Below are 17,757 nucleotides of genomic sequence, written 5' to 3' on the forward strand. Positions count from 1 at the left end.
ATGCCCCTATTAACAATATTTGACCTGTCCTGTAGCGACGAGAACATGCCCCGAATATCAGATCAGTCGAAAAAGGTCAATAAACGATTGTATGGATTGATCCGAGAAGCCCCGTACCAACCATCGTCAAAAATGATAGACGGCAAATTTGCCCCTGGAAATGCCAATTTAGTAAATAGACGATGTAGGTGCTGGAATCTTGCCTCCAGAAGACTTAGCATGAGAATAAAAAAACTATATCAATAATTGCAGTTATCATGGTTGTCCGGATGCTGACACTTTGAGGATATTTCGGTGTTGGAAATTCAGCACAATTTGCATGTTAATCTACGCAGAGACTGGTTTGGGCAGATCACTTAAAGAAGCACCACAACAACTGACGGAGGTGGGCTTGTCGGAAGGATCTGGTTCAGCCTCTTCCGAATTTGTACTACGGCCAAAGAGCACAGCGCCATGGCCTCTGTTGGTAGATACTGAAAGTGACATGTCCGTGTATTGGAAGAAGGGGTATCTTGTATGGACATATTTTTGTACGCAAAGAAATCGGGACGACAGTGGGTACCGGAATCTTAGTAGCTGAAAATGTTATATAAGATCTGAAGCTCGAAAATCCACTTTGGGGACGGCGTTTGAAAAATGTCTCGCTGAACCTCGTTTTTTCCAAGATTTTAAGAAAAAGACGTAATTGTCATGTTGGAGTGGACTTCGTATGCATTCCAGCATAGGCGGATCAATACTGGGGATAAGAACTCGTACTTTTAATTATCTAAAACTATTTTGACCGGTAGTTTCGGTAGTGCCCGAAATCCATGACATTGCGCACACAACAACCGATCGTGTTGCCTGTTGGTTACTTCATGGGTTCTACGTAAAGAAAAACTTCTGTTTGTTTAAAACATCATTCCAATGTTTTGCTGTTACTGTCATATTAACTCTGATTACCCAAAAGCCGCATGGGATAAGAAGAGTTGAACTTGCGACCTTTAATTAGCAATGTTTCCAAAAACGTGAATGTCTTGTAAAGCTCATTTTTACAAGCTTACATTACAAGCTTGTAAATGTGGACTTTTTTGCAGTATATGTTTTTGGGTTATTAGATGAACCTCTCGCACGAATAGACATGTGTGTTATGAGACAATCTCTAACCTAAAAGCTTGAAATGATAACACAACCTACGAACACTTTTACGCTGTTATCGCCCGAAAATTGATAGTCCAGTTGATGAATGAAGACATTAGGGTTTATCTCTTGAAATATATATGACATATCGATAAACAAGTGAACTGTCCATTAAATGGTCATTTTACGAAGCAGGCCTTTGTTATATTTTTCAAATATCATAGAAAACGACCAGGTGCATTTTGCAAATGGCATTGGTCTTCAGCACCCCAAACTTGTTGTAAGAGGTGAGTAACGGGATCGGATGGCCAGGATCGCTAACTTAGTCGACGCATGTAAGATATCAAACTAAGTCGACTGATGTTCATGCTGTTGATCACAGGACTGGATGGTCCAAACACAGTTATTTACAGACCCTTGTTATGTAGCTGGATTATTCCTGTATGCAGCGTTAAATAACATCGCTAGCAAGAAACAAACTAATACATTATCCAACACGAGTTCATACCTCCTCTGTCACGAAGGATCGCCTCCAAATGACGGAGAAAGTTCGTCATGCTCTTTTGGATTACATTTTCACTTTTGCCTTTGAATATTGTAAGTATTTGCTTTTAATTGTCATTTTAAACAGACACATTACAATTTATATTTATTTCGGTTATCTGTAAACTAACTGATATATTAATTAGGAACAAAATCGAACAAATGTATCTGTGTTTGAAAACACAGACAGAGGTTTATTCAGTATTTCAGACCGTATGACCTAGAGTACAGTTGTCGTATAGTTTTACATTGCACAGTTTTCAACCACAGTTGCTTTGTGAATGGGGAAAACCACCAAGATCTATGATACACACAATAGTCTATGATTCTAATTAAGTAGACATCGTAGTAGTCCACCGAGGCTGATATATGACTGCCTTTAGATGTTTTGAATGCATGGTCATTGGCGCTTTGAGCAGTAAATCAGTCTTAATATTCGCAGCTGCAACTACAAGACGGACGCTGCCCTAATCTTTGTAACAGTAGGAAGACAAATCTTCTTGTTATTTTTCTTCGAAATTGGAAGTTACAGTGGCAATACATTAATATGTGTTTGTTTCGTGTATGTAACTTCGCACTGAGCACTATTCGAGCAAATAAGTCTGGACCAGACAATCCAGTGATCCGTTGGGATGCGATGATATGTGTCATCCACCCGATCCCGTTAGTCACCTCTTCTAAGCATGAGTGGCTGAACACTTTCACGGGTTCTCTCTCTCTCTCTCTCTCACACACACACACACACGCACACGCACACGCACACGCACAAATACCGAATATGGACACAGCTAGATGTATTACATACACTGCTGACCGGGTTGTAGATGTTTGAAATTGAATTAATCCAACAAAAGGTATGTGAAAGAACGTTCTCTCCAGAGAAGGTGGATCATTTGCAGATAACTTAAAAGTAATATAAAGGGTTCACCATTAAGCAAGCGCAATGACATCAACTCTTCATATTGTAAAGACGTGTGCCTGTCTGAGTTTCCGTTGTAGTATGAATGTCACGCTCTCTCAATTCAACCATATACTACACAAATCTGAACCAGAAGATACTAACTACGGAATAACATGTCCGGTATTGAAATATTGACCTCAAACCGCTTAGGGCCTTTCTACAATGGACAGACTTATTATATTAATGTCATAGTTAACAGCAGTCTGCAACCCGTAGCGCATGACCCAAAGGTGACCCGAATCAGACAACAACAGAAGAGGGTCCCGACGTCACAGTAGGTCAGTTGCTCGACATCACGTCTGTCCCTGTTCCGCCGAATGTGGTCAGAAGAGAACAGAGGCTGATATCGCTCGTATTTTTTTCAAATATTAAACATTTTCGCCATGAGTGGACTGACTTGAATAATGGTAATCGTCACTTATTGTGTTTTGATACATATTGAGTGACGAGGGTTTGAGTGAGTGAACAAGAAGGTTGGTGGGTTGGTGGGTGAGTGAGTGGTTGAGCCGATCAGTGATCGGGTGAGTTAGTGAGAGTGTGCGGGTTTCCACCGTTGTATCAGCAACTTAATGTCCATACAAAATCAATAAGAACGTATTCCTGACAACAGAAAATGAATACAAAAACATCGATTCACACCTCCCCATCCTTGCAATGGCAATATGAGTAATTATTAATTGATCATTTACCATATAGTTATAGATTTGTGAGAGTCACAACAGAACTAATAGCTTAATGATAGTCAGTAACAGGCACATTATGCTGGTCTAATATTGCATCAGAACCTGATAAATATGAAGAGACAACTAACCCTACAGTCGTATCGCCATACCCATTGTGTTGTAACAGCTGTAAGCTTCCAGATGACTTGTCGAACAAACAGTTACGTTATTATTAGGCAGATATTACTGGGCAAATATTCCACTCAAAATGACACACGATCGCGATCGATGCAGTTAATAGCATTACAACTAAACCATCACGTAAATTAACCTGAACATGGCCTTCGTATCGTATACCAATCTCATCCTAACCTTGACCACAACACCACCAGAGTGCTAGTTATTTCCGAACACTGCGTGCCTCCAACTATTTATTTTAGAATTATTTCCATTTTATTGCAATTCGTATATCCCTCGAGATAAGACATTACCTAACACTCTCTAGAGCCTGTCTCCAATAAGCCGTGACGTCCCGCTTTGCGCAGGATATTACCCTCGCAATTCATCGTAAAAGCTAAGGGTTACCTGTGAAGGCATTGAAGAATTTTATACCCAACTGCGAACATATTGTACAGAACTCCATTCACACCTCTGTCGATGGGTTTAACAGATACACCTAACCCTAAGGACAAGCAATTATTTCAGGATTGACAATAGATAGCCCGCGCGAGGTACGTACTCATTTGATCAATCAGCGCTCACTGTGCGACGGCAGAGAAGCCCGATGCTCCTGCAATGTGACCACTCCGAGTATTGACACTTGGACGGGCGGCAGCTCGCTCGTCTCTCGTACTTCACAATAGTAGGCGATGTTGCTGTGTGGTCTGCTACCGGACTTGTTGCGTCGAAGTGGCTCGTGTGATTGTTGTAGCTGAAGTCAGTTAGAGCAGGCACAGAAGCTTTGAACTGCTTTGTGCAGGATACACAAGTTTTCACGGATTGAAGTGTGTTTGCGAGCGGATGGGGTAAAATGACGGCTTTTCGCATCACAAGGGAACATCACTTCCCTCACCAATTTAAAGGATTATCGTTGAACAGCTAAACTGATGCGTTTCTTTGTGGATACCGCTATACCAGAAAACAAACTAAAAATTACCTAGCCATTCAAAGCGTCAAACAACAGCGATTCAAATAATAAACTGAGAAAACTGTAAAACCAAGGTTATTGCGATAGGTTTTCTACTGTTTTTAAGTCGTTTTCGCCAAGGAATTCTTTGAAATGGTCTCAAATTATGTAATCAACGGATCAAAATTCCGCGTCGTAGCAACTGTTTTGATTAACGATTCCACGAAGGTGTTGTCTGGTGCTGTCGGCGGAGATGTCAAAACAAACACGAGCAACTTTGACGTTGAGGACTTTCTGGTGGAGAGTTTTGGTGAAAGACGGAAGGATTTGGCATCTGTGATAACGCTCACGGTCGTATACAGTGTGATCTTTCTGACAGGGGTGATAGGGAATGTGTCAACTTGTATAGTCATCACAAAGAACTCCTATCTTCACTCGGCAACAAACTACTACCTGTTCAGTCTTGCCGTGTCGGATATGCTCACACTTCTCTTAGGTAAGTGAAGGTTTTTTAAGAAACTTTGAGTTGTTCTTTTCACACAGATTCGTGAGGGTCGCGTTTATTGAAACTGATTTTCATTAACCCATGCTTCTCGTAAGGAGCGACTAACGGGATCGGGTGGTCAGACTCGCTCACTGACACGTCTTCGTATCACTGGGATGTCTGGTGCACACTCGTTTATTTACATACAGCCGCCATATGGTTGGAATATTGCTGAGTACAGTGTAAAACTAAACTCAATAAAGTACGATGAGACCCAGAGGCGGAACCCTGGACCACGTTCAACAAAGCTATCGCAGCGCTAAGAATATTGAAACTCCCAAACTTTAATATACTTTATTTAGACTTACGACAGTCGTAGCGTTATGATTGCTTTGTGAAACGTTGCCCCAGGTAGGCTAGGCTGGTAGACTGGGCTGGTCGAATGAGACCGCAGAAGCACATTTGGTGGTCAAGCAGAAAGGAGTTTGTTGCGGGTCGACATAACTTTCTGCGATTGATGCTCCTAATGTCACGGGCAGGTTCACCTGTAAAGATTGATTATTTCAAGCGACTGTATAAGAAGTTACCTCAACATCAGTCAGTTATAAAGTTGAACACACGTGTGTCGTTTGAAATATGGTAGATGTCTCACCCTGTAATGCCACACACAAACCTAAAACGATTGTTTGCTGGTGTCAGATTTCTATATCATGCATTACTATGTGGACAACCATATTAATGGATACACCGTCAAAGACACACAGAACCTGTGTTTTGTGCGCTGGTGCTCGAGTACTAATACGTAACATTCTTAATAGCAATTTTCAGTTCCATTTGTATCACACGATATACGTTTGTCCATCTCTGCCTGTATATCATAGGCAGTTACTACGTTCTGCATAATAGAATATGTTCACTTTCGCAACAACAGTCGGATTATAGCTCCGTGAGGTCATTTCATCAGAAGGGAAATTCATATGTTCGAAATTGATGTTGCATCTATCTTGCAGCTAACCAGCCTCTAATTAATATTTTAATATGAGGTTTACCATCATTTCATGAGTGCATGTCCAATTTCTAAATAAAAAAAACCAAACGTCTTTAAAGTATTCCCTGTGTATCATATGGTACGTTGTATATAATAGAAGCCTTTCATCTCTGTAGTCGTGAACAGAGAAAATGAAATGTAGAACATTAATATGTAAATTTAGAGCTATTAACGTGTTCCACGCTTTATGGATGTTTGGTAGATTGATATACTTAGCAGTTGTGGTCAGTTTCTTTTCAATTAAAATATCTGGGTATCAAATTTTGTTTTGCTTGAAACACAATGTGATACAGAGCAATCATTACTCTCTCCTTGAAAGGACACAATGGTGTATTTAATTAGCATTACATGGAACAATGAATTGTAAGGTACAATCGATATCCGCTGTGCACAGAGACGCGTTAGAATAGCACCTCAGAGTATGCTGTGATTTTTAAAAAAGCAAAATCACTATGTACAAAACGCCTAAATGATTGTTAGAATAACTTATTGATATGCCCAACAGCAGCTTGTGATTATGAAAGGACCGCTTACTGTGACTCTGCATGGGTCGATGTGGAATGCCTCTTTTAGACTATTGGGAAATAGAAATGCTGAATAAGGGGCGGAATTTGTAAATCTACAGAGATTTCCGTTGATCAATATATTTACCACACAGCAGTTTGATAAGTGTGTTATGAGGCTGTTAGTGAGGGAATGAGAAAATATTTAACGTCACCTCGGCAATATGGCAGCCATATCGTGACGAGAACAGTTAAGACTGAAAAAGACTATATGTATATTATATATATATGAAACTCTGTGGACAAAGGACAGTAAAACAACTAGAATATCACAATTTGATTTAAACTTAGTGTGGAAAGTTATAACTAATATACAGTATAAAAACAGGCTATGGATTGCCAACAAAAGAAGGTGGATCACCCTACTAGAGACCGTAGACATGGACCCTAGTTGGATTTACACCATTCCCTTACATCGGGTACATAGTGCAACTGAAACCGTCAGCAACATTTACCTAGCTTTCCTAATGTTGCCGGCATCTGTATTGCACATTGTGTTGTATAGTGAGCTATAGTTATTGTATCGCCGTCAATCGTGACGTATTCTTAAGCATCACGGAATATTGAAACATTAACTTGCAAAAGAGTTCCAAAACAGTATTAAAGTGGGAAATGTTCAAATATCTCACTGTTTCGACCAACACCTCTGACAAAAGAAGATAATGTTAATTAATGCCATGACATTGTTCGAATCACTACTAAACAAGTCAGGTAATGGCATACTTCATTGCCACATATTCATTGGTAAACACATTCTACTGGTCTACATCTTCCATTCTACTGAGATACAAAGTCTTTGATCTGTTTAAAAGAAATACTAACAGAAAGGATTTCCCCAGATCCTACATGAAGCTATTAAAACTCAAAATTTTCAAAAAATAAATATCACCCAACAACGCCATCGGGTAATCCACAAGAACAAAGCACACAAGTAATGCTTCTTTCATCACTGATAATGTAACTCTAATTATGTACCTAATAGCCAGCATTCATAATTGCTGGGGAAATACCACGAAGCAACTAAATAAAAACGTTTGCAGTGCTAAAAGGCGACACGAGCTCTAGTTTTGCTTGTCCGAGTTCCATGTATTTCATTCAACATGTTCATTTTTAAAAAATATCTGGTTTTTCCCTTCTCTTCCATGGTTTGCATGCACATCCCCTGTGGCCATGTGCATCAACTTTAGACAAGATTCTGGAAATTGTGTAATTATCTTTAATTCCCCCAAAGTGTCAATTTGAATTAGTTGTATAACATGGTTTTCCAAAGAGGAAAGTGGTAAAGAATACGTCTATTAATACCGCCAGCTGCATGCGATTTTTACAAACGGATTGTTTAGTTAATGCCATTTATTTGTTCGTGCCACAAAAGGTTATGGTGACTTCCATGAGACTGCTTGTTAATAATTGGTCGGTCTAGACGTTAGTGTGGTCAGGGATGCCCAAACCTGGATGTAATACCCCAGTATGCCCACTAACGCCAAAGGCAGTAATAATGTGTCAATTCCATAACCATCAAGGAATGCGTTCAGGGGCATTAACAGGACCAAGCCAAAGTTTCGATTAGTCTTATAAATTCGTCGTGATTCGAGACTACACGGGGCAGTAGCGTAGCTTAACGGTTAAAGTGTTTAACGTTGAAGTACTGGGTCATGTTTCATATCTAGATGTAAGTCGGAGGCCGTGCTCTGGTGTCCTTGATATTAGATGGCATGTGCCCTGAGGAGGCTTCAAACCAGACTCACTTGAGAAATCGGGTTGCTAAACTTCCCTCACATATGGACTCGCCATTCTTTGAATCTTTTGTATTATGTGGACGTTGGGCAAGACTTGTGAGTTCATGGGATTGATTCCAGACAGTGGGGTGAATGTGTTGTACCTAACTTTGTTCATATTGCCGAAATATTGGCAAATGCAGAATAGAGTATAATCATATATTCACCTTTGGCTACTGAAGTCGGAAGTATTATTGGTGTTGGACAGACTGCGACAATACATACGCAGTTCAAAGCACGAGTAACTAATTGAAGGCGACATTGGTCTGCTGTAAACATGTAAGGTGTCAGTAAAGCTTTTTGTAAATTGTTTTATGGCATCACGTCAGATTGCCCTTTCAGACAACGTGTTTGGGGTTCGATCAGGTTATCAGTTGATTTATACCCAGGTTACATGTGACATCAGGTTCAGGTTAATGTTCATTTACTTGATTTAGATAATGCATAATACAATATCAGCGATCCCACCAGTATGGGATAGGCTGAGGAGTGATCACAGTATGGGATCACAGGCGACGAGTTACTGCGGCTAATTTTGTGTGTCATCCGCCTGCGTCATTAGGAACGACTACAATCGTCAACCACTTGCAAACGTCTTGTCACATCCTGTTCGTTTTGGAGCCTGGTCCCCACTCGTTCTGTCAAGCCTGATTTTGATTCCATCCCTTTTGTGGAACTGTTGTTCATTGTGTACCATTTTTCTAGGTGTGTGGGGAAGTGGTGTGGTATATTTAGACTTAGTCCTGGAAGGTACGACAAAGTAATTTTCCCATTTATTCTTACCAGGGGGGAATCTTCAAGTGACATTTAGAAGTTGATGAACAACGAGGAGAGTTTGGTTCTTTGGATATACAACTTAGTCAATATTACTAGGAGAGACGTTAACACCGTTATCAAGCAAGTGATAGGGGATTTGGCGAATCTTCTAGAATCATTCCCAAGTTACAGACGGGGACCAGCTCTATCCCCTTTAACTCCTGTTGCATCCGAAGATACAGGAAGAGTTAATTCAATAAAGCATAATTACATAATGGGCTGATTTCCGGTTTACTTGTGACTTCAAACTGAAAATGAACATCGAAAGATGATTCACATGCGTGAAATTCGTTCAGCTAACTCGGCCTAATTGAAACAAGCAGCTTAACCATCACTGATTCACTTAAGCAATCCATTCACTGTCTCACTCACTCTGCTGGTACCACTATCAGCTGTCGGCTCAAGGACAAATAATAATCCTGTCAACAAACAATAGGTCATCCCGGCAGACATGTATCATAACATAGGATCAGTCTCCCCACTGAAAGGACCAAGATGAGTGCCATTACTGTGGCTGGAGGTGTCGTTGCTGGAGTTGACCTTTGATAGACACGCACTGAGAGTGTCACTGACGACTTGAGGAGGCTTGACTTGGATCCCCGGTAAAACATAATAGTAATTACCACAGGAGACTGTTGTCGAGGTCCAACCTTCTCAGAGCTCTGATGATCATGCCATGACCATTCTCCCATTCGATATGTCTGTTGTGAACTTATGCGAATTTTTGTCGGTTCCTTTGAAGGAAGAATTACTGAAACTGTACACTTAATATGCAAGCCTTGTCATGCATAAAACGTTCGTCGTTGGTATCCAAACTCCTCAAGGAAACAAACATATCTACTATTGTCTATACTTCTGGTGACGTTTGCCCGTGAAGATCTGGGTTAGTTAATCTTCAGAAGCGACTAACGTGACCGGGTGATCAGGTGCACTGACTTTGTTGATACATGACACTGTATCTCAGTTCGATGTTCATGCTTTTGATCATTGGATTGTCTGGTCATGGCTCGGCTATTGACCCACCGGTGTCGCATAGCTGGAATAGTACTGAGTGCGGCGTAAACCTAAACTCACCCCGGTGACGTTTAATTTCGATATTTTATTGAGAAGCGCTAACAATAACATCAAGAATATGAGACAAAGCCATACAGAGTGAAGTGTTCGCACCAAATCAACAAAGAGGCTGTTCAGCTACCAGTATTGAAGAAGACACGCCAACGAATAATTGCATCTTAGGTAAGACATTCACGTTTACTGAAAACCGTGCCTGAAAAGACAGAAATTGATCGCATGATATCCCCATTTTGAATATAGGATTACATTATTCAGTCAACAAGACCGATAGCACTCCCCTATTGCTCCCTAAACCCTCCCATATTGAACGTGCTTTCCCGTACTTCCCAGTATATCTCCCTCTTCATTCAATAGATAATCTGCCCGTACCACATGGGAACTGATGTATTTAACCCCCATCCAAAACTCATCATCAGTTGATAAAACATATTCGCAGCTTCAGAGGCGAGACGTATCGATATCAGCCTTATAAAGCTCCTCGGTGTGAATCAAGTGCGCCCTTCATCACCCTGGACAAGATGTACTGAGAGATGCAAGCGAGCGGATCGCTGACGAGGTGGAGAAGACGTTTCTCTAAATCTTAAAGTGGGGAGCTATTGGATTTTCGAAACGAATCACCGACGTCGACGGAACTTGTTTCGTTTCCAATACCAATCGGTATTTGTCGATGTTATAACGGCTGTTGTCTAGACATAAGCTGATATGAATGGAGATTAGCTGACAATTACTATTAAGGGTTAGGAAAATAATTAGTTCATTGTTTGGAACTTCTGAGACATGAACCTAATAACATCTTTTGATATATTAGAAAATATTAATATTCTCATGGAATGCCAAATGGCCAATATTATCAATTGATACGTTATCAATTTACATCAAATTATAATTAAAATCCTAACGACAGATTTATGTAATTAACTAAAACATAGACGAGGAAATCCCAGTAAGCGTCTGTCATCAACTGGCACAGATGACCTCTCATTGACCTTCCTTGGCTTTAGTACTCAGGGACGGTCAACCCTGATCATTCACAGGAAGTAAAAATCGCAACAGCGAATCTTTAAGTGATCATGGAGAAAGAATATTAAGGACACCGCGAGTATCGTTGCTGACGTTTCTGACCTCAAAGAGAGTAGAAGCACGCACCCTCGATCGTTCGATCTTTCCTCCTCCCGGCCGTGTCGCTCTCACCGCCAACAAACTCCTCTGTTTCTTTCTTATCTAAGTTTCGCACAATGTGAACACTTGATAATACATAAAGTAGTAACAATTAAATACAACAGCAATGGTGACTCGACAAGCCTCCCGTTAGAGAACTGAGTCATTGAGTAACAAGTGGAATGGATTAACGAAAGCTGGAAGCCAGTATAAACAAGCGCTGATTGGAACCCGACAGTTATGATAACAATGATAACAGCGCTTGTTTATACTGGCTTCCAGCTTTCCTTTAATTCATTCCACTTGTTACTTTGTTATTGTTTTACCTGTACATATAAATATAGCTCTGTACCCCATTCTCAATCACCTGATGAAGGAGTAAGCATTAACTCCGAAACGTTGTGTTCTCATATAAAGAAGTTGATATCCATAAAATCTTCATTCTTGAGTCATTTTACTTGGAAGGCACTGTTGAAATTTGATGTCCTATCAGCTGACAGGGAAATGCACGATCAATATATTGTTTGCATGCTTCATGTTTTCCGCGAACACATGGTGTTGTCACTGATTTTTAATAATCTGTTCGTATCATGTTTCCGTTTGTGCAAACAGAATTTATTTCTGAAGATAATCAAGATAAGGTTTTCTTTGCCCTGACGTTCTGATTTACATTGTAACCTGTTGAATCTTTTCTTTTCTCTTATTTTGCTAAACTAAATAAATAAGGCAGGATGATATTATTGCGTTTCTATATTAAGACCGATGAACTTCAAAATGATTTTTACAAAGGTTATTCTCGATCTATTAAGCAAACAAAGAGAGTTATTAAGACGTGCGTACTGTCTACATGAGCTTTCGAGATAGCCGTAATGATCTACTCACAAACGTGCTTGAGGTCAAACGTAGTCTTTGTACTCCTGACTTTATCAAATATCTTTGGAAATATTTTATCGGCCTTAGGTGAAAGCAATTTATGATATATCTTATTAACAATAAATACTCTGCATCACCTTATATATCGAATATATTGTCTCTATACCTCTGTCGTGGATTTGTAGTATAACGCATTTTGAATATGTGTCTTTTCCATCGTTCTATTTTACAATGTGCACTTTTCGCACGGTGATCGGACAATGTAAAGGTGTAAAACGTTGTCACTTGAATCAGGTTTCTACCTAAATGCTCCCCGTGAAGACCCTGGTTATAGTTGGTGTTCAGCAACCCATGCTTGTATTAGGGAAGACTTTCAGGATCAGATGATCAGGCACGCTGAATATATTTGATACATGACATAGTATCCCAGCTGCGTAGATCGATGCTCATACTGCTTATTCAGAGTTCATCGCTACAGAATACTGTTAATCAAACATCCCTTGCAGTGTCTACAAGACAATATAAGGTAAGTACGCTGATGCACAGAATGGTGTAACTTTGATCGGACATTTGTCATATATCAGGCAAATGACTAGTATCATGAGAGTAGGATGATAGGAAGGGAACAGACTCAAAGTATGTCTCGTGATAGTTTCTACCTATGGCCGATATATAAAGAATGATCTTTAGATCCACGATTTTCTCTGAACAAATGTTGATAATGATTACTATCCGCGAGTGCCTCTTCAAGGAAGGAATGGACCTAATATTACTAACGTTACTAGCACAGAGGCCAAACATTGTTAGTATTAGAACATTCACATCTGATAGTATAGATCAAGTGACCAAATCATAAAACTCTCAAACATAATTCCGGTGAATGATATCTTGCATTGGTTCTGCTTAGAGGGCCTTGACATACACAACATCAGGCAGTGTATGTCTTTTCATAGTCAGGTTAGATGCCCGACTAAAGTAATGCTCTGTCTACCAAGGCAATAACACTCGTGACGGTTATCAATGTACGAACTGCTAGTCCTTTTTTGGTGTTGAATCAAGGGAATGGAAGACAAGCAATGATACCCGTCAGTCTAAATTTGGGCTCTATTCTTCCACTCACAAAATGTAAAACACAAAATATGATGACTTTGCAGAAAACGATTTGAGTGTTTGCGTCGGAAAGTACAACGTACATTTACCCTTGAAACATTTCAACTGTTGTCGGTCGATGTCCAGCTGGTAGGCAAAGCCTTGCATTGTTTCACAAATCTGTGAGTTAAATTGTTTTGGCTTGTCATATTCGTAGTCAATCCTGGGTTACGGCTTTGCTCAATAATTATTCATCTCCATCCCCTTGCTGAAATTGACGGTCGTCATCTGGAACGCGAATGTTTGTCATACGAATAAACAAATCAAGTGTTTTACTTGGTCGATAAATAAATTTCTTACAAATAAATCACCACGATCCTCTAACTTGTCAACAGGATTACATCAGATCCAGAGTGGGCGGTATGCGTGACGTGTTTGTTTGAGGATCACAAAATAGAGTGACTTAGGAGGATGAGTCACTGCGAGATGAGATAGGAAAGGAATTTCCTTCGTGTTTTCGCTTCGAACATTTGCATGAATGCTCAACGGCCTGTGTAAATGTTGTGTCAAACGACTTATACTTTGCCCAGAGTGGCCATACACAAGTCAGTCCATGCAACAACTACCGAGACGTTCTGACTTGGCCTAGTCAGGTTGTGGATGCAGCTAGCGACGTCTTTTTAAAGGAATGTTTACTGCGTCACTCGGAAGCAGAGGGAATTTCTGTTAGTCTTAAGTTATTACTTTACAGCGACTTTTAATAGTGTACCAAAACCTCTCTAATATTTTCGATCGATTACATGGAACATATTGAAGGAGAATGTAGTCGGAGATGGAAAAGGTCATTCATTAAGAAACAAATTTCAACATGTAACCATCGATCCAAGTTCCCTTAAAGATTAAGTGGCATTTGCCTTGTGGCTTACTAAGATCCGGTGTAAAGAACACTTAAGTCTGATGGTTTGTGTCTGTCGGTAACAGACAATGGATTAATAGTAGTTGTGACATCCCTTGAAGAAAAGCAAGAAAGAGCAGATTTGTGGAGATGTTTACCATTTCTGACGGCTGTTGGTAGTCAGTAAAGTATTTTTTTCACATTTGTGAATTAATTAATATTCAAACGAGTCCAGTTTTATGCCGACAGAGGTTCTGCACCAGTACATGCTGACGTATGTTTATTTCATTGGATTGGACATTGAAGTTATTTATGGACACACACAAGTTCAGTGGAATTAGGTGTCACAGATATTCGTGAAATGTTTTAGCCTTTATATGTGACTATGATGTTGCTTGAACACTATCACTGAGATAGCTAAATTTATAATTAACAACACACTAAAACATAGTGAGACAAGTCACATTTTTGTCAGGTAGTATATCTGCTGGCAAAGTTACAGTGTGCGATAAAGTCGTACGGTAATACTGTACGGTATTCATCGCTCGTTTTGTCCCAAAAGCGTTATCCATCACTATTCGTTGCCATTCATTTTTTCACCCTTCCAGTGGAATCAGCAAACGTATACTAGACTTGCGTCTGTTATATGTGAATGTCCAGAACTGTTAAACCGGTCCATGTCCACTTCTGATTATTGACGGGTTTTTTTTGTGTGTATTTTTTTTAATTAATCATTTAGGTCTTTCCATGTAACATAAAATCACTTTCCGCTCTTAGATTCACATGTGTGAAGACGGAAAATTCTAATAGGCAGTTTATGACTTTGCGCGGGGACTGTCGACGGCAGGCTGGTGATATGGTGAGCCCGAGGTGCTTCGATCGAGCCCACCAGTGACCGGATGTTTAAAACTTGGAGTGAACTCTATCAGTGTTGTCACAAGCCCTAGTGGACAGTACACGACTCTGCACTCTTAAACAAACCCACGAACCCGTTGGTATATGAGCAGATGGTAGTCACATGAATACGTGCAAACACCTTGCTGCGGGTACAACTTGCAATACACTGGGACAAAGTACTGTGACTGTGTTCCACCCCACCCAGCTGGGAATGGGTATCTCGTAAGGAGTAGAAAGCCTCATTTACTCGGTGCGCCTAGTGTTTGCAAGAGTTGCATGATCTCAGGGAGTTGAAATCTATAATACGATGTGACCGATGCAATGATCGAGGGAAGAATAATACTAGCATTTTGAACATGTACAAGTTGGGTGGATATATGGGTTATAGAAATATCCTATAATTGAATAATACCAATGATCGAGGCTGGTCAGTGATTGAAATGCTCAGCATCTGTGTACTCATTTCCCATACAACGATTAAGCGTGGAACACTGTCCATCTGATCCTATTAGTCGCCTCACTCACTGGGATGTTTGAGAACATTTGTATCGGGGTGACTAGTACAAGAATTGCAGAGGAGCATGAGGGAACAAGTGACCGACCACTGGTGAAATGGGAATTGGTGGGTTCTTTCACATTTTGCATGTGCAACACATAGCTTCCTGTTTATTCGTTTAACAAACATCAGCCAAACATAAACAATAGTAACATGCATGTCTCGGAGAACAATTATGATCACTGTACGATACATGATTTAGAAATAGTTCAAGATTCTTCTTAGTGATCACGTTACGGAAGGAGGCATTCGTGCAAGTCATGCACGTTTAAGATCTGCAATAGTTCGGGGTTTCCCAATATTAACTGTTAGAAATGGCTCATTATTCATCTTGAGGAACACACTTTAAGGAAGAAGTGCAAGTCATACATGTGAAAGACCTGCAATACTTCGGGGCAAACTCAATAACAGACTGTTACAAATAGTTCAGTATTTTTCTGGGTGGTGGTGGGGAGAACTTTAAAGAAGAAGGGCATTTTTACAAGTCATACATGTTTAAGACCTTCAGTTCGGTGTTTCTTCCAGTATTAAACTGACAGGACATGATACATCTGCAGAGGTAATGTTGTTAAATCCACGCACGCTCGCTACTTCATGGCTCTCCACATGCACAGGGATTTACAAGTTTTACAGCTATTGCCAAACTCCAATCCGCCGTCAGACCTTTTTAAGTTATTGCCTAATTATTACAAAAAGGAATTGGATGCATGGTTGATTAATATCCTCGTCATCCCTGCAGCGACGTCTGAGAGGAATGTTCTGCTCATTCCTTAGACAGGTTTCGCAATAGATACAGAGATATGGTCATTGATTAGACTTGTAGGATTGGACTCAGTCAAACGAAGAATACGATTTTCTGTCAGCTTGAATCTGCTTGAGTTGCACATGTCAGTTTAACGGTACAGTTTCATTATGTACACCGTTCCATCACCGTGTCTGTAGGATTGCTGGACAAGAAAGGATGCTATTATTTGACACAATATGGTGATTCAAATTAGAGCTAATGTACACCCTAACTAAAAACTGAAATTTGCCTGAGACCCTTAATTTTACTCCCGTGTATAAATTTCAAGTTCTCAGCTTTAGTCAAGTTAAAAAGGAAATATCACATCAGTATTTCGCCCAGACACACTGATTGATGGATCCTTTGTAAGTCTTGAAAGAGTCTGCGTGAGCGAATCTGAACACATTATTGATATGTTTTTACACAATGTAAGATTAAGTTTTATAGTATTTATAATCCAACTCGTTTTGAATAAACTTGGTGAACCGACTATGCCTTTGTTGTCTAAGATGTACAGAGTTGTCTACTTCCACTTCATTAGTTCGAACTATAGATGCGAGACATTTACAAATGTGTAATGTAAAATAACATTTTTAAAGAGTCTCCGCTGATGTTGTTTTAGTCGTTGTTGTTCACGCTCGTTGCATGTCAGTATTAGAATCTGAATTATATTCGGTTAATTGAACGAGTTTCTAACTTACGATGTCATACAACTCCGGTGCAGGTAACGGTTCCCTGAACGAAGTAATAGGCTTATTTTGTTGCAGAAAGAAGCAGCCATCAGCTCATGATCAACATAATGGAGATCAATAGTTTGGAGTAAGTTTGTGTTTGTTATATTTGGTTGAATAGCAGTAAGACTGGGTAATTGATGTCCGATGTTTGCCATTTCACGTTATTGACTATTTTATAACTTCGGGTCATTGTATAACATGCAGTTTAAGTGAGCACTGTGATATTTGATTTTGTTGCTCCTTTCAGGGTCTCATTCGTGTATGACATATTGATTTTTTACTGACACTAAACCAACGCGTCCTTGTTACATCTATATGTTCATGAGCTTCAGGCATGGCAATAATCATTTAACGGCTTTAATAAGGGTTCTAGCAAAGGTTTCGAATCATCACCCTCCCGCTGTTTTGGCAGACTCTCTACCCACTAAGCCCAGGAGGAGTAAGTGAATGATTCCATATTGTTTTAAGCCGATTTAGCAATATTCCATCAATATCAGATGGAGAGATGGGCTTCCTGCATTCCACTCATATCTGGAATCGAACCCGGGTCTACGGAGTGAATGCGTTCATCGCTGGGCCACCCCACAGAGGTGGTATATG

General features: G+C 40.0%; 1 protein-coding gene across 1 annotated transcript in view; it reads left to right on the top strand.

Annotated features, from left to right (window-relative positions):
• The first annotated feature begins 4,564 nt into the window (after positions 1-4,564).
• LOC137287259 (pyrokinin-1 receptor-like) overlaps positions 4,565-17,757 on the top strand; it is a 62,617-nt gene continuing 49,424 nt past the window's right edge. The window contains exon 1 of the mRNA XM_067819490.1: positions 4,565-4,907. Within this exon, the coding sequence (XP_067675591.1) occupies positions 4,565-4,907 (343 nt within the window). The remainder of the gene's footprint in view (positions 4,908-17,757) is intronic.

Source organism: Haliotis asinina, chromosome 6 (assembly GCF_037392515.1).
Source record: "Haliotis asinina isolate JCU_RB_2024 chromosome 6, JCU_Hal_asi_v2, whole genome shotgun sequence".
NCBI lineage: Eukaryota > Metazoa > Mollusca > Gastropoda > Lepetellida > Haliotidae > Haliotis > Haliotis asinina.